This window comes from Vidua chalybeata, chromosome Z (assembly GCF_026979565.1).
Source record: "Vidua chalybeata isolate OUT-0048 chromosome Z, bVidCha1 merged haplotype, whole genome shotgun sequence".
NCBI classification, from domain to species: Eukaryota; Metazoa; Chordata; class Aves; order Passeriformes; family Viduidae; genus Vidua; species Vidua chalybeata.
Window position 1 is genome coordinate 66,615,010 of NC_071570.1, and position 20,302 is coordinate 66,635,311.

Below are 20,302 nucleotides of genomic sequence, written 5' to 3' on the forward strand. Positions count from 1 at the left end.
CACTTGCTGTTGCTGGCTGAGGATGCTGAGTGCTGGAATCCCGCAGGACGCGGCCATTTCCTGCAGGCAGTGACAGCTAGAAATTGGCCTTTGGCCGGTCACCTTGAGGCACCCAAGAGCTGGGGGCTGCGGCTCAGCTTCTGCCTGCTTGGCTCAGTGAAGCTCTGTCTCTGGCCTTCTGCAGGGCCGTGGCCAAGGGCACAGGTGCTAGTGCTGGAGGTCACAGGGCTTTCTTTGGTTGTTTTCCCTTTGCGGAAAGGTGTGTTTGGCTTGTGGAAGTGTTCTGCAGTTTTCTGGAGCAGTTCTTCACTTGTACAGTCTCTTATGACCCTGCGGTCTTTTGGCTTTTGATAAGCTGCAAGGAGATGATTGCGTTGTCCATGAAGCTGGGGCAGGCCATTCTTGTGGGGCGTGGTCAAAGAAAGCAAGTGCCTCGTTGGTAAGGCTTCTTGTCAGGCAAAAAGCAGAAGGGGCAAGTCTCTGTGGATGCCTTTTGGGATGAAGCCTGCAGCTTTGGAAATGGCATTAGTGCCTCGGGTGGGGGTGAAGCTGCAAGTCCTTGACTGCTGTCTTGTGTTGCTGAGAAGAGGAAGGGCATCTTGGAATTGTGGGTGCTGTATTTGAAGTCAAAGGGGCAACTTTGTGGTGGGCGAGCCGCGTGGGCCCAAAGGACCCAGGGGTGCCGGTCAAGAGCAGCTGAAGGTGGGCCAGCGCGTGGCCAGGGAGCCAAGAAGGCCAAGGGCGTCCTGGCCTGTGTCAGCAAGAGTGGGGCAGCAGGAGCAGGGCAGTGAGCGTCCCCCTGGGCTGGGCAGCGCTGCGGCCACAGCTGGCAGTGCTGTGCCCAGTTGTGGGCCCCTGTGATGCAGAAAGTCCTTGAGGGGCTGGAGCGTGTGCAGAGGAGGACACGGGAGCTGGGGAAGGCTGTGGAGCGCAAGGCCAAAGAGGAGGTGCTGAGGGAGCTTTAGCCTGGACAACGGGAGGCTCGTCAGGGCCCTTCAGGCACACTTCCATAGATCCATAGAGGACAGTGCTCACCCCAAGGGCTGTTTCCCTGCCAAACATCCCTGCTCTGCATCCATGTGCTTTAGCCACCTGAGGAGGTGACACTTCCAATTTGTGGTTTCTTGGCTTGCTAGGAGGAGAAGCCCTGCTCATTTGCTCTCTTTCCAGCAAGCAAAGATGCTTCTGCACAAGCTTTCCTGCCCTTTTCGTGCACTGGATGGGATTCTGATCCACTTGTAGTTTTCCGTGTCTGCCGCAGCAATAGCAAAGGCCTTGCTGGCTATTTCCTACTTTTCCGTTTCACAGCTTTCAAGAGCTAAAAGCTCCCTTGTGCAGAGGCACTGCGGCTTGCAGATAGCAGCCAGGGAGGACTATCAAATTCCTAGGCAAACAGAGTTCTGTTGAACTAGCCCATTTTCATCTGGCCGGAGTGACTTAGAATCCCATTGCTAAGAAAGCTGATGATTTCTCCTTCGACGAGGTGGTTGTAGATGCGAGGAGAAAGGAGGTTCTAAACGATAGGTAAGGGCCTGTGCCTCATGCTTCTCTCTTGCCACAGATGACAGAAGCAGCAGCGGTCTCTGCCCCGGCTCCCTCTGCTCCTGGAGAAGAAGCCAAAGAAGAGCAAAATGAGCAAGAGGACCACCAGCCTGCAGCTGTGGTCACAGCAGAGCCTGATGGTCCCAAGAGAGTAAGTGCCAGTTGTGGGTGGTGCTGTCTTTAGCGCAAGGCAGAGCTGCAAGTTTCTGACCAGCCAGCACTTGCTGTTGCTGGCTGAGGATGCTGAGTGCTGGAATCCCGCAGGACGCGGCCATTTCCTGCAGGCAGTGACAGCTAGAAATTGGCCTTTGGCCGGTCACCTTGAGGCACCCAAGAGCTGGGGGCTGCGGCTCAGCTTCTGCCTGCTTGGCTCAGTGAAGCTCTGTCTCTGGCCTTCTGCAGGGCCGTGGCCAAGGGCACAGGTGCTAGTGCTGGAGGTCACAGGGCTTTCTTTGGTTGTTTTCCCTTTGCGGAAAGGTGTGCTTGGCTTGTGGAAGTGTTCTGCAGTTTTCTGGAGCAGTTCTTCACTTGTACCGTCTCTGATGACCCTGCGGTCTTTTGGCTTTTGATAAGCTGCAAGGAGATGATTGCGTTGTCCATGAAGCTGGGGCAGGCCATTCTTGTGGGGCGTGGTCAAAGAAAGCAAGTGCCTCGTTGGTAAGGCTTCTTGTCAGGCAAAAAGCAGAAGGGGCAAGTCTCTGTGGATGCCTTTTGGGATGAAGCCTGCAGCTTTGGAAATGGCATTAGTGCCTCGGGTGGGGGTGAAGCTGCAAGTCCTTGACTGCTGTCTTGTGTTGCTGAGAAGAGGAAGGGCATCTTGGAATTGTGGGTGCTGTATTTGAAGTCAAAGGGGCAACTTTGTGGTGGGCGAGCCGCGTGGACCCAAAGGACCCAGGGGTGCCGGTCAAGAGCAGCTGAAGGTGGGCCAGCGCGTGGCCAGGGAGCCAAGAAGGCCAAGGGCGTCCTGGCCTGTGTCAGCAAGAGTGGGGCAGCAGGAGCAGGGCAGTGAGCGTCCCCCTGGGCTGGGCAGCGCTGCGGCCACAGCTGGCAGTGCTGTGCCCAGTTGTGGGCCCCTGTGATGCAGAAAGTCCTTGAGGGGCTGGAGCGTGTGCAGAGGAGGACACGGGAGCTGGGGAAGGCTGTGGAGCGCAAGGCCAAAGAGGAGGTGCTGAGGGAGCTTTAGCCTGGACAACGGGAGGCTCGTCAGGGCCCTTCAGGCACACTTCCATAGATCCATAGAGGACAGTGCTCACCCCAAGGGCTGTTTCCCTGCCAAACATCCCTGCTCTGCATCCATGTGCTTTAGCCACCTGAGGAGGTGACACTTCCAATTTGTGGTTTCTTGGCTTGCTAGGAGGAGAAGCCCTGCTCATTTGCTCTCTTTCCAGCAAGCAAAGATGCTTCTGCACAAGCTTTCCTGCCCTTTTCGTGCACTGGATGGGATTCTGATCCACTTGTAGTTTTCCGTGTCTGCCGCAGCAGTAGCAAAGGCCTTGCTGGCTATTTCCTACTTTTCCGTTTCACAGCTTTCAAGAGCTAAAAGCTCCCTTGTGCAGAGGCACTGTGCCTTGCAGATAGCAGCCAGGGAGGACTATCAAATTCCTAGGCAAACAGAGTTCTGTTGAACTAGCCCATTTTCATCTGGCCGGAGTGACTTAGAATCCCATTGCTAAGAAAGCTGATGATTTCTCCTTCGACGAGGTGGTTGTAGATGCGAGGAGAAAGGAGGTTCTAAACGATAGGTAAGGGCCTGTGCCTCATGCTTCTCTCTTGCCACAGATGACAGAAGCAGCAGCGGTCTCTGCCCCGGCTCCCTCTGCTCCTGGAGAAGAAGCCAAAGAAGAGCAAAATGAGCAAGAGGACCACCAGCCTGCAGCTGTGGTCACAGCAGAGCCTGATGGTCCCGAGAGAGTAAGTGCCAGTTGTGGGTGGTGCTGTCTTTAGCGCAAGGCAGAGCTGCTATTTTCTGACCAGCCAGCACTTGCTGTTGCTGGCTGAGGATGCTGAGTGCTGGAATCCCGCAGGAGGCGGCCATTTCCTGCAGGCAGTGACAGCTAGAAATTGGCCTTTGGCCGGTCACCTTGAGGCACCCAAGAGCTGGGGGCTGCGGCTCAGCTTCTGCCTGCTTGGCTCAGTGAAGCTCTGTCTCTGGCCTTCTGCAGGGCCGTGGCCAAGGGCACAGGTGCTAGTGCTGGAGGTCACAGGGCTTTCTTTGGTTGTTTTCCCTTTGCGGAAAGGTGTGCTTGGCTTGTGGAAGTGTTCTGCAGTTTTCTGGAGCAGTTCTTCACTTGTACCGTCTCTGATGACCCTGCGGTCTTTTGGCTTTTGATAAGCTGCAAGGAGATGATTGCGTTGTCCATGAAGCTGGGGCAGGCCATTCTTGTGGGGCGTGGTCAAAGAAAGCAAGTGCCTCGTTGGTAAGGCTTCTTGTCAGGCAAAAAGCAGAAGGGGCAAGTCTCTGTGGATGCCTTTTGGGATGAAGCCTGCAGCTTTGGAAATGGCATTAGTGCCTCGGGTGGGGGTGAAGCTGCAAGTCCTTGACTGCTGTCTTGTGTTGCTGAGAAGAGGAAGGGCATCTTGGAATTGTGGGTGCTGTATTTGAAGTCAAAGGGGCAACTTTGTGGTGGGCGAGCCGCGTGGGCCCAAAGGACCCAGGGGTGCCGGTCAAGAGCAGCTGAAGGTGGGCCAGCGCGTGGCCAGGGAGCCAAGAAGGCCAAGGGCGTCCTGGCCTGTGTCAGCAAGAGTGGGGCAGCAGGTGCAGGGCAGTGAGCGTCCCCCTGGGCTGGGCAGCGCTGCGGCCACAGCTGGCAGTGCTGTGCCCAGTTGTGGGCCCCTGTGATGCAGAAAGTCCTTGAGGGGCTGGAGCGTGTGCAGAGGAGGACACGGGAGCTGGGGAAGGCTGTGGAGCGCAAGGCCAAAGAGGAGGTGCTGGGGGAGCTTTAGCCTGGACAACGGGAGGCTCGTCAGGGCCCTTCAGGCACACTTCCATAAATCTCTGGAAGATAGTGCTCTCTACAAATGGAATTTTTCTGGAAATATCCTCTCACCTCATCCAAGTGCTTTTGTCACTTGATTTGGTCACTCTTTCATCTTTTGGTTTCTTTCTTTGTTGGGAGGACATGTCCTGTTCAGTTTCTCATTCTTCAGCAAGGGAAGGCCATTTTCCTCCATCTTTTCTGCCCTTTTCCAGCACTTGTTGAGATTCTGCTTGCTTTTTCTTTTGTAAGTTGACATTTCTGGAGGATGCAGTATTTTTGCATGAGAACACATTCTTTGGGGCAGTGAGCTTGGTGCAGAAGGAGCTGTTCTGGTGCCAGGCCAGTCCATAGGGCCTTGTACTTTGCGTTCGTATTGACAGTACCTCTGCCTTTTTGCAGCCCAGGGAATCAGTAAACGTGGTGTTTGGGAATTGAGCAGGAAATCAATGCTCTTGCATTCCAGCTGGTCCTCAGAGATCAGAGGAGCTGGGAGCGGCTGGGCTTTATTTCTGATTACAGCCCCTTTAGCACTCTCAGCCTCGTCAAGTCCAAGAGAAGCACTTGGCCGAGCACAGATGCTGCAAGAGTGCCATTCCCAGTGCAATGCTCTGGATCTGATTCCATTCTATAAGGACCTAAATGCTCCAGATTCCCTGCGAGTGTGGTTTATTGAAGCAGCAGGAGAGCAATCTCAGGATTGCTGCTGATCAGGGCAATGGCTACCAAGTGTGTGTAGGAACAGAAATGATAGTAAAGAGAGATTATAAGAGTGAGTTCTATCTTTCTCTCTCTCTCTCTCTCTCTCTCTCTCTATCTATCTATCTATCTATCATTTGCATAATTGAATCTTCTTGGCTCTGGTCCAAAGCAGTTGGAGGTGCAAAGTTCACCTAAAGCATCCCTTTCAGGAGAGGATTAGAGACACGTTCTGTTGACCGATTCTGAGCAGGCAGAGCTGTTTCCTCCTCCAGATATGGTGGTTTTTTTTTCCCTCAGAGCTGTTTTCCACCTCCAGCCTCTTCTTCTTGAAGCCCCCAGTTAATTCTTTAATTTTCTGCCTGTCCCAGAGAGGTGGAAGAATTCCATGTTTTAGGTGGTGAAGAGAACATGAACTCCAGAAGTGTCTCTCACAAGGGCTGAGCTCACCCAGGAAGCCACCTGCAGAGCCAGGATGGAGCTGTGGGACTGGGCTGGGTGTCAGTCACTACTGAAAGACAAACAGGACATGGCAGGAGCAGAGGGAGGCCCTCACCAGACCCTTGAGAAATGCTACACCTTCCCTGTCAGCTGCCTGAGAGGCTGTTGGAGCTTCAGCCCCAGATGGCCCCTGATTGTAGTGCCAGGGTCACTTTGGAATCTGTGCCTCCCCACTGGCAGAGAATGACCCAGGAGAGCAGCAGCACAGTGCTTTGGGAACGTGTGAGCCCATCAGTCCTTGAGACTTGGCCCACAAATGTCATATGGAAAGTTGAAACCCATCTTCTCTTGCTTTCTGTGCAGATCCTTCCAGAGAAAGTGCAGGAACAGATTGCATTATCAGAGATGCCATGCCAGACTCAGGGAGAGCTGAGAGCCCGAGAGCAGGAAAAGCAGCTCAGGCAGCAGGTGGAAGAGCCACAGGAGAATGGCCAGGTAAGCCTGACTCGCCAGGTGTCAGAGGGAAAGGGCAGGAAGAGGGGCATAAAACAGAGCTCTTGGGACTGAGGAGGCCAGGAGTCCCAGAGGCACTGAAAGCACAGAGCCTTGGAATCTGCAGAGATCAGCACTGGGACAAGAGGGTTCCATTGGAAGCAGGTGTGGGTAGGGAAGCAGAAAGAAGTGGCTGAATAAATGTGATTTTGAGGCTGCAAGAGGAAAAAGCTGAGCCTTATGGCAGCTCCCAGTCACTTGCTCTGCATTTGTGTGTACAGAGCATCAAGGCAGAGCCACAGGCAGAGCTGCCCGAAGCTCAGAGTCCCATCACGGAAGTGAAGAAGAGGAATCAGGAAGACATGAGAAGAATTCAAGAGGAGATGAATCTCCATCAGCAGAGGGGCGATCAACAAAACCAGGTGAGTGAAAGAGTGGCAGCCACTCCACTCATGAAAGATCCTCTCTCTTGTATTTTACAGAACTTGATGGAACAGCTGGACACAGAGTTTCAGAAAGCTCACGCTAAGATCAAGGCAAGGGCGAAGAGGCAGGAGGAAGAAATGAAAATTGTCAGAGAAAAACTTAATCCCCTCCCTCAGGCTCTACAAAAGCAAGTGAGTGAAAGAGGGATAGCCACTGCAGTCACCAAACTGGTGGTTTCTGCCCTTCTGGCCTTCCCAGTGCAGAGCAGCAGGGAGCGGGGTGATGCCTCTGAGTGCCATCCTGCTCTAGTGTGTATCACAGTCACTTGGAAGGACATTTCCTGGTGTGCTGAATCTCAGCTGCTGCCCTGGACAGTGGGACTTGTCCTTTGGCCTTTTGGCCAGCAGTCATCCAAATTGATTCCTGCAGGCCTGTTCCTGCTCTCATTGTTTCTTGAGGTGTTTTTACAGGGGAATATGGTGACCCAGATGGAGGATTGAAACAAGCTGTCTGTATCCCTTGTAAATCTGTTCTTTCCTCACAGTCAGTGACTCTTGACTGACAGGGACAAGCTGTAGTCTCTGACTGCTTTGTTCTGTTTGACTTGAGGTGCAAGTGTTGACATCTCACCGGGCAGCCGGCAAAGACTTCTGGCAAATGAGTGGCAATGAAGAGCCCCGAGGCTGGTGTGAGGCAGAGGAACTGTCCCCACCAAAGGTGCTACAGGTTGAGCATGACCTGAAGATGGTGCAGGAAAAGAGGACACAGTGGGGGGAGGTAGAACATTTGAACAAGGAGCTGGAAGTGTGTCTGAAGCCCTTGGAGGGGGAAAGGAATCCTTGAGAGGAAGTAGAATGGTCATTGTGGCAGTGATCCTTCAGAAAATCCATGAAAATGGACCATGAATCTGGCCATCCACTCGAGTAGAACTAGCCTTTGGTTTTGACCCATCCAGTTTGAGAATTGACATCAGAAAACAACCCACTTAAGAGCCCTGCATGTTGCTGACAGCACCTTCCTAAGGGCTTGCATTTGAAATGGAATCTCAGGCTAATCTCTGCCAGCCACCTTTCTGACATAAACTCATTTCTTGTCCCAGATCTACAAGGGCTTTGTCACCAAACCTGCTGCAGCAGCAACATTGCCTAAAGGAGCCTTTGCTCTCCAACCTGAGAAGCGGAGCCGGGGCGGTTTGCTCATCTCCAGTGCTGACCCAGCTGCTGCTCAGCACCGGGAGATCAAGGATGACTCCCTGGAGCTACGGAGTACGTCTGCTGTATTTCTTGTCTGAGGGACAGTGTATTGTGTGCAGGTGTCAGCATAGCTGTACCAAATGTTTTTCCTGAGTTTGGTGTCCCAGGGACATTTAGAGACATTTCCCCACAGGAACTGCTGTAGAAAATCAGTCTCTGTGCTGGCCACCTGTGCTGCAGAGCTGTCTGTCTGGTTGTTGTTGTTACCCTGCCGACCACAAAGGGTTCAAAGCTCCAGGCTCTGCCTTTTGAATCTCCTGGAAGTTGGGATCTCTGCTTTAAAGTGAGCATCTTGCATTTTGTTTCCCTCAGGGAAAATAGTGAACATGGAAAATCCCGTGATGAAATACACGGAACTGGAATATATTGGCAGAGGGTGAGTCCAACCACAGTCACTTCTACATAACCATGGGCCAGGTGTTTTTCTGGAGGAATATCTATCCAGTGTGAGGTCAGAACAGCTGCAAACAGACATCTATCCCCATGTTCAGACACTGGGGATAGATTGTCCCATTCTCTCAGTGCTGCTCCAAATTCGTGAGTGTGCCCAGAAGGCATTGTCAGAGACACCTCCATGCTGCCAAGTTCTTGCCTGCAGCAAGGAACAGGACCTGGAAGATCTCCTTGTCTCTCAAATGTGGGACAGTTCTGTGTTAATTTCCTGAGCATTTTTGTATATCTCCAAATCATACAGCCACACTAATAAAAGGGGAAGAAACTTGCTTGCCTGAAAGAGCAACCTACTCCCTGATAGCTGTCAGATAACAGTTCTCAGGAACATTCCTTTCCAGAAGATTGCAGAAGGAAATACTCCATGGTCAGGATAAAAACTGCACAGTTTAGAACCTGAAACCCAAGATGAAAGAAGGAGCTCTCCTTAGGAGCTGAGGCAGTAAACGGCAACGCTCAGGGACAGGCCCAGTGCCCATGCACTTGAGAGGAAAATGCATCATCTGCCTTCGGGCAGAGCCCGCCTGCATCCCACCTGCATCCGGCAGGTTTTAGGCATTTGCAGCAGAGATCTCCTCAGTGGGCTGGCTTTCACTGCAAGATCTAAATGTCTTCTCCTTTCTTTGCTGACTTTTTGTTTCTAGGACTTTTGGAGATGTTTGCAGAGCGCTTGACAATGCCACAGGAGAACAGGTAAATGTCAACATCTCCCGCAGATCCTCTGGTGCGAGCAGCTGTGGCTGAAGCTTTGAGTAGAGCTGTGCTGAAAAGGCACAAGAAGCACAGACTGCTACCAGCCTGCAAAATACATTTGGGACAGTCTTTGCCTTTCTCAGCTGCTAGAAGGAAGGCAAGGAGGGCAGCAGTTCCTTTCAGAGAAGGATGTGCTCATTTGCTCTCCATTGCTAAAACAAAGGTGGTGCCTTTGAGCGTCTCACTGCTCTTTGGGGCTACGGCTTCAGAGTCCTGAATTCTCATTTCTGCTTGCCAGCAAATGCATCTGAAAGTTACTGGTAGTTCCTTAGCCACCTGCAGTGCTGCACTTGGGAACTGCACGTAGAGAGAGATCTGCATGGTGTCCCTAAAAGCCCTAAGTCCTGCCCATAGCCCAAGACGTATCCACAGAGTATTAAGGCATGGATTACTTCTGAATCCCAGACAAAGCAGCAGGGAGTGTGCTCAGAGCTTTGTGGGTGATAGTTGAGACACCACAGTTACCAAGTGGACAAGGCAAAACCTCAGGGACCACGTGTCCTGTAACTGGCCTCCAAGGGAGCAGAGAAATGGGCTGTTGCAATGTCAGTTCCTAATTACTGCAATTTGGCACAGCTCGGCTGTGTCACTGCAAAATCACTCACTCCATGTGCCTTGTGGTCTTGTGCTGCCAACTTCTCAAGTTACTGATTTTCAATGTCATTTTAGGTGGCCATAAAGAAAATAAATCTCCAAGAACTGAGGAAGAAGGAACTAAAAGTCAATGAACTCATGGTCATGAAGACAAATGAGAATCCCAACCTGGTCAACTATTTAGACAGGTGAGTTGTTGTGAATGTTTGTTTATATATTGCAAACATGCAAGGTAAAATTCCACTTTGTTCACTGGCAGAAAATAGAGCTGTAATTATTGGTTAATTATTATTGCTCTGCTCATCTCCAGTGGATGGGAAGAGAGTGCATCTTGTCTGCATGAGTGTTCCCTGGTACACAGAGTTTGAAAATTATTCAAAAACCTGCATCACTCATATCTTACTAAATCAATAGCCTGTAAGTTCACAGCCACCACATTGTTTTGGGGCTTGATTTTTTTCAAGAGTCCTCTTACGTCCAGATAAACTAACATGGATTTCCCTTGGATTGTGTCCCCTCTTTTCCATTGCTTTGCATTCCAGGAAGACTAGGTGCTTATTTCTAGAAACATACAGTTTGACAGGTTTTTGATCTGTTTCTAAACTGCAGTTTTTACTTGCTGGCTATTGAAGACATCTCCTTTTTTCACAGCTGTGCCTTTCTTCTTGAGACAGATTGCAAATAATGCACAGCCTAGAGGGAATGTCTATTCCTTTCATTCTGTCCTTGTCACAAAGGGACTTGGAAACAAGAATCAATCAAGAAAAGAACCTAGCCATGCATGTTTATCTCCATGCTCGTTTCCTTCTTTCAGCTACCTTGTGGATGAGCAGCGCTGGCTGGTCATGGAGTACATGGATGGAGGCACTCTGAGCGATGTCATCAGCAAGACCTACCTGTCTGAAGATGAGATGGCAACTATCAGTCGGGAGGTCAGCAATCCTACCTGTGCTGCCCAGGGCTTGGGCAGGATTGTCTGGGAAACAGGGCTCAGACCTGGAGTGATTTCATGTGCCAAGCTTTGTTTCTGTGTTGCTGGTATGCTATGGGCAAGCAAAAGCCTCTCAAGTGAAATGCCTGCCAGTGCCCCTGCACTCACAGTACTCAGTTCTTGTACTCATATCTCCTACTGTTGTATTCTCGCTCTGTCTCTTGTATTTGTATTTGCTGTTCTCCACCTTGCCTCCCTAAACTTTAATCTCCAGCCTGTCTGCACTGCATTCCTTGCTTGTAAAAGCAAAGGTGCTGGTGGCAGGATTTGAAATGATCCGCAAAGAAAAAAGACTCATTTCTCACAGTCCTCAACTGAAAAGGACAGTAGTGCAGGCAAAATGCTCCTTGCTTCAGGAAGGTGACTGTTGTGATACTTCCAAGTCTGTGCTGAGGCCAGCAACAAAACCTTTGTCATGCAGCCTCCCACCCCAAAGTGATCCACTTCACACCAAAGGGAGGGACTTTTTCTTCCTTGGCAAAACCCTCCTTTGTCCTCTGCATGGAGAAAGCACATCCACAGCAGCAGCAGCCATCCTGGCTGGTTTGCAGGGGACAGTCTACAACAGTGCTGTGTCTTTTTCAAAAGCTGACATGCCTTTCCTTAGAAAGGTCCTGCTCTGCAAGTGGTGGAGCAGCAAGCTCTTCCTCTCAATGGCACTGTGTTCTGCCATTACTCGCCATTCCCCTGCAGAGGCAATCTTTAGAGCTGTTTCCTTTCTTGTGTGGTGAAATCACATCACTAATTTTTGCCCTCCTGTTTCTGTTTTCTCTCTCAGTGCCTGCAAGGCCTGGAATTTCTTCACTCGAACCTCGTGATCCACCGAGATGTGAAGAGCAGCAACATCCTTCTCAGAACCGACGGCTCTGTCAAGCTGGGTCAGTATATTCTTGGTCAGGTGCAGCATTCCAGGGATGTGGGCTGTGGGGCTGCTTTGAGTGACTGCCAGCTTCCCAAAAATGGTGCTGGTGGCAGTGCAGGGAACCCTGCCACAAACTGTGGGCACAGTTGCAACATGCACAGAAGTATGACAAGGAACAAGGAGTCAAGAGTGGCGTTGCTCTGTGTGTGTCTCTTCCAGAGGGATGGAGCTACAAATCTAAAGCATCAGAAAAATAAAAGGCTGGAGGTAGTCTAAAAAATGACGTTTTTTTTTTTTTGAAGTAGCCAATTCCATATTTTCTTGTCTAAAGCCCTGAGGAAACAGAGCGTGGACAGATTTTCAGGAGACTCAACAGCACATTCTTAGACTGAGAGTGGGGAATTCTTTTGCTTGATTTCCTAACTTGAGCTGGCTTTCATGATATTTTTTTTTCTCCACAGCTGACTCTGGCCTCTTTGCTCAGCTCACCCCTGAGCAGAGTCGACGGAGCTCAGTGGCCAGCACTTCTGGGTGGATGGCGCCTGAAGTGGTGACAGGTCAACCATGTGGCCCCAAAGTGGACATATGGTCTGTTGGAATTGTGGGCATCGAAATGGTGGAACGAGAAGTTCCTTACTGGAATGAAACTCCTGTTTCGGTAAGGTGCAAATACTCACTGATCCTGCTTGTCTTTCTCACCTGCCCCATGGTCAGTGTGCCATTGGACAAAATCCCATTGCCATCTGCTGGCACCACTTCCACCAAGGTCCCCTTCTAAAAATGTCCCTGCAGCACATCAGCATCTGCTGTCGATTTGGTTGCATCAGAAGGGAAGAGGAAGGTAACCAGTTCAGAAACGTAACCAGCTCAGAAACCTGCCATTTTGGCCTCCAGCCATGCCTGACATTTTTCACTTGCTTTTTGAACAATGTTGGAGCTCTGTCTCTGAAGAAAAGGAATTTTTCAGTGGAATGGTTGGATGTGTGATAAATATCCTTCAAAATGGAGATTGAATCTTCCTAGTTTCAATTTTATAGAAAAAGAAAAAAGAAAAAAAGAAAATGGAAAAGGAAGAGGAAGAGAAAAGGGAAAAGAAAAAAAGAAAAAGTAAGAGAAAAAGGGAAAGGAAGAGGAAAAGGAAGAGAAAATAAAAAGAAAAAAAGGAAAAGGACAAGGGAGAAAAAGAAAGAAAAAAAAAAAAGAAAAAGCAAAAGAATAAAAAGAAAAAGGATAAAAAAACACCAAAGCAATACCCAAGCAAGTTCTGCTTGCTTTTCCCTTCATTTACCACAGCACATCAATTTTCCTCCAAACTATAGCATCTTTTCCCAATCCTGTGGGTCTTCAAAATTTTCAGGCTTTCAAATCATCTGTACATTGTTCAGTCTTACGTGTGGGTGGCCTGGATAAGTTTAGGATGTGTTTTTCTCCGAGTGCAGTTAGAATTGTACACTAAACTCTTGGCTGTTTCTGGGTACTTTAACAAGTTGATGAGCTTGCAGCCAGGTGCCCGGGGCTGGGATCCAACGTGGGCGGTTGACACCGGTGCTGTGTTCCTTTACCACAGGAGCAGGGCCATCCCTGGCTTGCACAATTCTAAGGACAGTGAGGACTCCAGCTCCCCACCATGTCCAGTGGCTGAGCACAGCTGCAGAGAGACAGGATAAAACCCTCTTTGTGACCTCTGGGGGTGTGGGAAAAGTGAAGGAATTTTTCCTCTGGGTTGAAGAAGAAAGTAACAAAGTCTCTTTGGTCACCATCTTTTTCAGTGCCACAAGCACAGAGCTGTCACTATTGTGGTGGGCATTTTCATGGAGACTCCCAGGCCTCCTTCCATTGTTATTTCTGTCTATTTTAGATGGATTCTGCATCTGCATTTTTTCAAGAGGAGAAAAAAAAAAAAAAAACTTGATGATTTTTGTTTCATGGAAGCTGTGCTAAAGGGACCAACAAGCACTGCAAAGATTCCTTTCATGTAATAATCCTTGGGAATAGTATGGATAGAACAAACTCCCCCTTCCAAATAGCCTGTCAGGCTGGTGTGAATCCTCCAAGAAGGAAACATTTTTCCTTTGCTGATGTAGTTCCACTAACTAGGTCAGTCAATGAAATCAGCTGCCAAGGCAAGATCTGATGAATGTTGGAAAAGCTGTGGCTGCATCGGGGTTTGGCTTTTTGGTTGGTAAAGGAAAGTCATCTCTGGGTCTCTGCCACGGCAGTTTCTGCAGAGTGGAGCTTAAACAATGGGATCTGAGAGAGCAGCTACAGATGGGGAAGAAGCAGCTGGAGCCTTATGTTTCCTTTTTCCCCAGCCTCAACTCCTGATAGCCATACGAGGGACACCAAAGCTGCAGCAGCCCAACCGATTCTCGCCTTGCCTGCGTGACTTCCTGAGCTGCTGCCTGCAGACAGACGAGGCGCGGCGCTGGTCTGCCAAGGAGCTCCTGCAGGTAAAATGCAAAGGGGCTGCAGGTGAAAGAGTGTCTGAGGGATGGGCTCCTCCTCCACTGAGGTCCAAGGCATCAGATGAGCCTCCTTCCTCCCGACCTCCACTCCTGGTGCTGTTCAAATGAAAACAGTGAGGAATTCTAGTCTGGGCTGGGCTGGGCTGGGAGGGCCCTGTGAAGGTCATCTGGTCCAAGTGTCCTGCAAAGAGCAGGGAGAGATCAGGTTGTTCAAAGCCCCTTCCCACCTGACCTGGAATGTTTGCCCTATCCCTCCCCAGGATGGGGCACCTACCAGCTCTAAGGACAACCTGTGCCAGTGCGGCACCATGCTCCAAGTAAACAAGTTCTTCCTTAGACCTAATATGACTCAATCCCCATTTTATATTACAAATATTATCCCACGTCCTATTGCAACGGAGCCTGTTAAAAAAGGTATTTCCTACTTCCTGAGAATCCCCTTTGAAGTACTGGAACTCAGCAATGAAGTCTCCCTGGGGCCAGTTCTCCTCCAGGTGGAATAGCTCCAGGTCTCTCAGCCTGTCCTCAGAGGAGAGGTGCTCTGTCCTCTGTTTCTGTCACCCTGTTTTGTAATTTGGTGGGTTGTTCTGTTTTATCTAATGGCAAAAAGAACTGAAGTACAGCAATGCAGGGTACAGAGCCATGAAATGGTGGTGGAGGAACCCAAGGAAGCCAGTCCTGGCAGAGCAGTCTGGAGAGATTTGGCTGTGGGCAGGAGGGGCTGTGGGGGACTCACTGTGAGCCTCTGAGGGGCCCCGGTTTGTGCCCCCCACCCAACCCTTAGAGGTTTCTGGCACGCAGACAGTGGCAGCTGAGAGGCACTTGTCCCAGCCCCATCTGCTGCCTGGCACGCTCAGGCAGAGGGGAACTGGCCCAGGCTTACTGCCAGGCTGTGTGGCAGAGAGGGAACTGCAGCAGCCAGCGCCACTCGGCTGGCCCTGCTGGGAAGGAAGGTGCCATCCAGCACAGGAGGGGCAGGGCATGCAAAGGTAGACACTGCTCTGTCTCCTTGTGGAAATTAGCACGGTGCCTGTCTCTCAAAGACAGGGACCTATGTGGGTCATTGGAGTTTCCTGAAAGGAAGAAACGCCAGGGACAGAAAGCACCATTTCTAGAGCACTGGCAGGGCAAAAATCCCAGCAAGATGGAGAAACCAGAGTAAAGGGATAAGTGGGATTCTGGGCCAGGTTTGCCTGTGATGGCAAGGTCCTGCACAGGATGACAGGGGAGCAGATGTCCCCGTCACTCCTCTTTCTGGGTCTTTCTAAGTACCAGAGGAATCCTGATTGAGTCTGTGAAGCACTGAGCTTGGAAAGTCATGGTTCACTGTTCTTTGTTTTTTGTTTTTTGTTTTTTTTTTTTTTTTCCCTGTGGACAGCATCCATTTGTAACATCAGCCAAGCCAGCGTCCACCCTGGTACCACTCATCAACTCAGCGAAGAAGGAGAAGAAGAAGACAAGAATTTAACAATCAAGATATTATCTCCATAACCAAGTTAGAGTAGGATTGTAGAGTAGGACTCTAGAGTAGAATTGTTGAGTAATTTTGTAGTATAGGTTTATAGAGTAGGATTGGAATTAAATAAAGTTTCTGAAGCATCAACTAATTTGGATGATTCCCCTCCTTCTGACGCCTTCAGAAAGCTCAACTCAATTTCCTTCTGAATTGCCAGTTGTTTTTTATTGGTTGCTAAGAAACACTTATGGCTTCTTTGGTATGGTTTGTAAGTGGAGAAGGCTCTTCTTCATTCATCCTCTCCAGACCACACTGCCTTTGGAATACAGCCCACTGGTCCCTTTTGGCACATCTGGGGCACTTCTAGTTGAGGCAGAAATGGCAATGGCATTAACAGGAAAAAACAAAGGGGGAGTGGGGAAGCCAAACCATCCTGTGCAGATGCAGGCCTTCAGCTGTGACTCCAGAGCACTTGGGCGCCTGCCACTTGGATTTGTATCCCTAAGTGCAATGTCTTTGGCTGGAGGAGAGCCTTGCTCAGCTGAGAAAGCAGAAAGATCAGAGAGGGTGCTCTGAAAGGTCTCCTGCGGTGCAGAGCTGTCAGCGACTGTGAGGTGAGAGCGGGCCCGGCCCTGCCCGGGCTGGAGCCACAGCAGAGCCCCGGCAGAGCCCGGAGCAGCCTGAGCCTCGGCAGAGGCAGGCTGCCAGGAGGCCCTTGTAGCTGCAGGAGGCAGCAGCCCGGCCCTGCGTGCCTCTTCCTGGTGTCATGAATGAGGTGCCATATGTCAAGTTTAATAAACTGCAAGATTTAAAATTTAGCAGCAGTTTTAACTGAGGTATAAAAAAATATAAAATAATAATAAAATCAAATATAATGAAGTAGTTAGAAATAGAAATTTGGCAGTGATTCTGATAAAGCATAAGCAAAACCAACCGGGGTATGGGGAGGACCTCTCAGCCTGCCGCACGTACAAAAGGCAAAAGAATCCAAGCACAACTTCTATACTGTGTGCTAATACATATTCATCAATAGTTCCTGTAAATCTCCTCCCAGTTTTGATTCTTGAAGTCTACGTCACTATATTACACAGCGCATGTTCCCGTTGTTGCTGGGGGGTCTTCTGGACTCTTCAGGGGTCTTCTTGGATGAAGGCCGATGGTCTTCCTGGCTGTCCTCTGAATAACCTGGCAGGTTGCGCATGCACATGGAGCTTGGTGTTATATAAGTAAGCATTATGTTCCTGTTTTGGGTTCTCTGTCTGGAATTATATCAACTTATTTGTCTTCAAGGCTGTTCTTGCCTAAGAAGAAGTTGCCTGGACATTTATTTGTCTCAATGTCAATTCCACTCTTGGAGTTTTTCCCAACTTTGTCCTTCCCAAGGCTGTTTGTGCTAAAATAGCTCAATACTCCATCCTGGATCTTATGAACATCTGCGAACATCTGTTTTGTGACGCTAATTACATATCACTTTCCTCTATTACTTTTTAACAAATATTTTCTAAAATATCAATATAGTTACAATTATTAGCACAAATCATCTTCATTTATCACATCTCTATCTGGCTGTGTTTGAAGGTATAGGGTCAAAGCAAACTCCCTTGGTTCCTTCCTGAGCCCTGCCCAAGAGGAGGATGAAACCAGGTGTTCCTGCACTAGAAGTTATGGTAGCTTGTTTATTCAACAGTATAAAATCTGGGCCCTCTCGCAGCAAAGTTGGCAGCCTGGCCTGAGGGTGGGCGAACCACATAGGAATTCCCCGTTACTGGGAGTGCTTCTCCAATCCTTTGGTGTGACAGGGCATCCCCAGCTGACGTGTGCGTCAGGACAATGGTCAAGTATTAGGGTAACTGGTGATGTATCTTTCTTAATCCCTACAGGCAATCTTTTGTAGCAATAATCAGGTGCATTGCTTAGCTTATCCTTCTGTACTTCTTTGCTGCTTTGCCCTACAGGAAATGACACTTCTTCCTTAAGTTGGTGTGGGTGTCTTTGGTGCTGACCCTGCCAGCAAGCCATTCCCTTCAGAATTGGACTCGGTGGATCCCTTCCAACACAGAACACTCTGTGATTCTGTGATCACTTCTACAAAGTTTGCTCAGAATGACTTTCAGCTAAAACACTTGAAATTATTTGCTGAAATTAGAGTTGGTAGATAGTTCTTGTTGGTAAACAATGGAGGGAGAGAACAGCTTCATGTGGTTTTTTTGGGGCGTTGCCCCAATTTTGTGGGTTCTTCCCTCCATTTTGGGATATCGCACCTTCGTTTTGGGGGTCTCCACCCAGCAATTTTGGCTTCCACTCCTTCTACTTTGGGGCCCCCTTTAATTTTGTGCACCCCATCCCCATGTTCCACACGTGCCCAGCGCCCCAAGTGTGCACTGAATGGCCAGCAAGGGACTGGGGAATGCTGGGACCCACAGTGATGTCAGTCATCCCTCCTGGTTACACACAGGACTCCTCGGCCCTTTTTGGGGTGCCCTGGAGTGCCAAGGCCACGGTGAGGAAATGTCTTTGCTGCCATGCTGTGCAGGATCTTGCTTGGCTCATTATGGCCTCATGTCCCCTGTGAAAAGAAGTGATACAGCACCAGCACCAATCTGTTTTATCTCTAACTGGAAACAGCTATTCTGAAACAGTCTACAACAGCATTTCAGTTTACATAACACATTATGTTTCTTACTCCATCATGTCACATGATTAATTTGGGTGAACTAAGTTTTTTCCTAACCTATTTCTGTGTTTGAAAAAAAAAGACCTTGTTATTAAGGACATACGTTTCCCTCATAGCATCAGGTATTATTCCTTTCCTATTAATTAAGTCTTTGAAGATATCCAGTTCACGCCACAAAACATCTTGATCTTCCTTGTTGCTGTCAGGGATTAATGAATATATAAATCAGCAAAGTTATCACACTTGTTGCACAGTGCCTTTAAAGTACATTAACTGATGGCAACAGTTCTAATTGTTAATATTTATTGTACCTTGATTACGTAAGTCATTACAAGGTAAAGAGTTCCTCTGGCATTTTATTAACTAAAACTGCTTGCAAGTTAAGCATGCATACACTCACTTTCATATGATCTCAGTCTCTGCAGATTTCCAAATTACATCGTTCACATTAGTTCTTGCTGGATGACCAGGGCACTGTAGTATGGAGCCAACACACTTCCATACTCTTCCAAGGCATTTAAAGCAGAAAATATTGCACCTATCCTTTCAGAAGCTATCTGCTAAGCCTCACAGTTGGCCAGTTCTCACAATTTTTAAACTAATCTCCCACTTCTCATCTAATCTAGATAACACTTTATCTTTTGTTCTCATCTTAGATGCATGCTTCACACACTAGCTTTCTTTGTGGATCAGAAGTTCACCCATTCCTTATCTTCTCCCTGCTCATTGTGAACAATTTTTGGTTTGGTTGAATTGAATTTTTCCTGCTATCTTTTCCTTCTGGGCATCAGCTGTAGTTAACTTTTTTTTGCATTTGTACCAGTCCCAAGAAAACCTGGTGCAGTGGTTTCTGACTTTCCCTGATAACAAAGCAAAGAATGTGAATTGCAGATGGCAAAACCCCCACATTTAAAAGACAAACTATGCTGTGCAGCAGAAAGTACAATTCCGCCTGAAGCATCCCTGGTGTGAGGGGTATGTGGTGCCTAGAGAGTTGTGAAGACAACAAGGAAGGAGGGCAAGGAGTGAGAGTTCTGTACTGCTGTGAGTAGCAAAATAGATTTGATATTTCTCAAAAGAAATAATAAAAAAGTTTGTATGTTTTCTGTTTAAGACTGTGGGTTTTAACTGTCAATCCATTGGTTATTTGTCTTCTTATGTAAGTTAAATAAATCTTTCATTTTTCAATATAATTTATATTGCACAATATAAATTTTCCATAATGCCCTGATTTCTAAATTCAAATAAGCATATACAAGACAGTCAATGCCAACGTTAATAACAATGCTATAGCACTACTAGCTGCACTTAATCTCCAACATTTATATACCCAAAATCAGACATCTCTGAAAGATGAGCAAGAGACACCTGATTTCCAGAGATGCTGGACTTTTCAGAGTTTTCACCAAATCAACAGGACACCTAAGTTCTTGTGATCTCTGAAAGTCAAGTCTACCTCAAATCAGATGTTGAACAATAGAAAAAGAAAAGCACTGTAAACCTCTCCAAATTTACCTAGAAGTGGTTTTGCAGTAGAAAACAGCTTAAGTCACTGCATAAAAAGATGCCAAATGACCAAAATCAACTGACCAAAAAAAGGTAAGAACTTCCTTCTAGATAACATTCAGCCATAGCATTTTCAATTAACCTTTTTTCAAAACCCACTAACAAAACAGTAAGTTAATTTGCAAGCAGAAGTTTTAATTTAGTAATATTCCTTTGAGCAAGCTGGCCAGGGTGTGCAATGCAGAACTTTCTCAGCATCCAGAGTCCAACTGTCCAGAATACCATCTCTTTCAATTTCCTAAATACTACATCCAGCCCTTTTCACACACTTGCTAAAAAGTTCCCTGTTGCTCCATGAGGTTCTCGGTTAATAGACATGTCAGTGTTATCCGAGTGACACTGTCACCCAGCACAGATGGGTTCTCTTGGGGATACTGGCAGAGTGAGGATAGCACTAAACCATAGGTACAATTAAAACTTTGTTTTCTTAACAGGATGTTAGGATTGATATAGAAGAGAATTTATTATTAGAATGGCACAGGATTTCTACAAGCACAGTCAACATAGTACAATCTGTAACTAGCACGGTAGGGAATTTATAATACAATTTAACTTATAATTTCTCATCACCTGAATCTCTGCAGCTCAGGTCAGATCCCAATCCATGGTTTGTTGTATCAGTTTTATAATCACAATCTCGAGGGGCTGGGGAGCCAGAAGTTG

General features: G+C 48.3%; 1 protein-coding gene across 5 annotated transcripts in view; it reads left to right on the forward strand.

The window, feature by feature from the left end:
- The window catches only part of LOC128782297 (serine/threonine-protein kinase PAK 3-like), a 17,621-nt gene extending 2,075 nt beyond the window's left edge, over positions 1-15,546 (forward strand). For 2 of the 5 annotated variants that reach the window (XM_053932554.1, XM_053932553.1), the window contains exons 2-15: positions 1,562-1,693; positions 3,322-3,453; positions 6,021-6,152; positions 6,431-6,766; positions 7,185-7,352; positions 7,675-7,840; positions 8,141-8,204; positions 8,923-8,971; positions 9,701-9,813; positions 10,440-10,557; positions 11,395-11,494; positions 11,940-12,136; positions 13,791-13,928; positions 15,322-15,546. In XM_053932554.1, the coding sequence (XP_053788529.1) occupies positions 1,562-1,693; positions 3,322-3,453; positions 6,021-6,152; positions 6,431-6,766; positions 7,185-7,352; positions 7,675-7,840; positions 8,141-8,204; positions 8,923-8,971; positions 9,701-9,813; positions 10,440-10,557; positions 11,395-11,494; positions 11,940-12,136; positions 13,791-13,928; positions 15,322-15,411 (1,935 nt within the window). In that variant the 3' untranslated portion in view covers positions 15,412-15,546. The remainder of the gene's footprint in view (positions 1-1,561; positions 1,694-3,321; positions 3,454-6,020; positions 6,153-6,430; positions 6,767-7,184; positions 7,353-7,674; positions 7,841-8,140; positions 8,205-8,922; positions 8,972-9,700; positions 9,814-10,439; positions 10,558-11,394; positions 11,495-11,939; positions 12,137-13,790; positions 13,929-15,321) is intronic. The other 3 variants (XM_053932555.1, XM_053932556.1, XM_053932557.1) reach the window with 3 other exon arrangements.
- Positions 15,547-20,302: the final 4,756 nt, after the last annotated feature.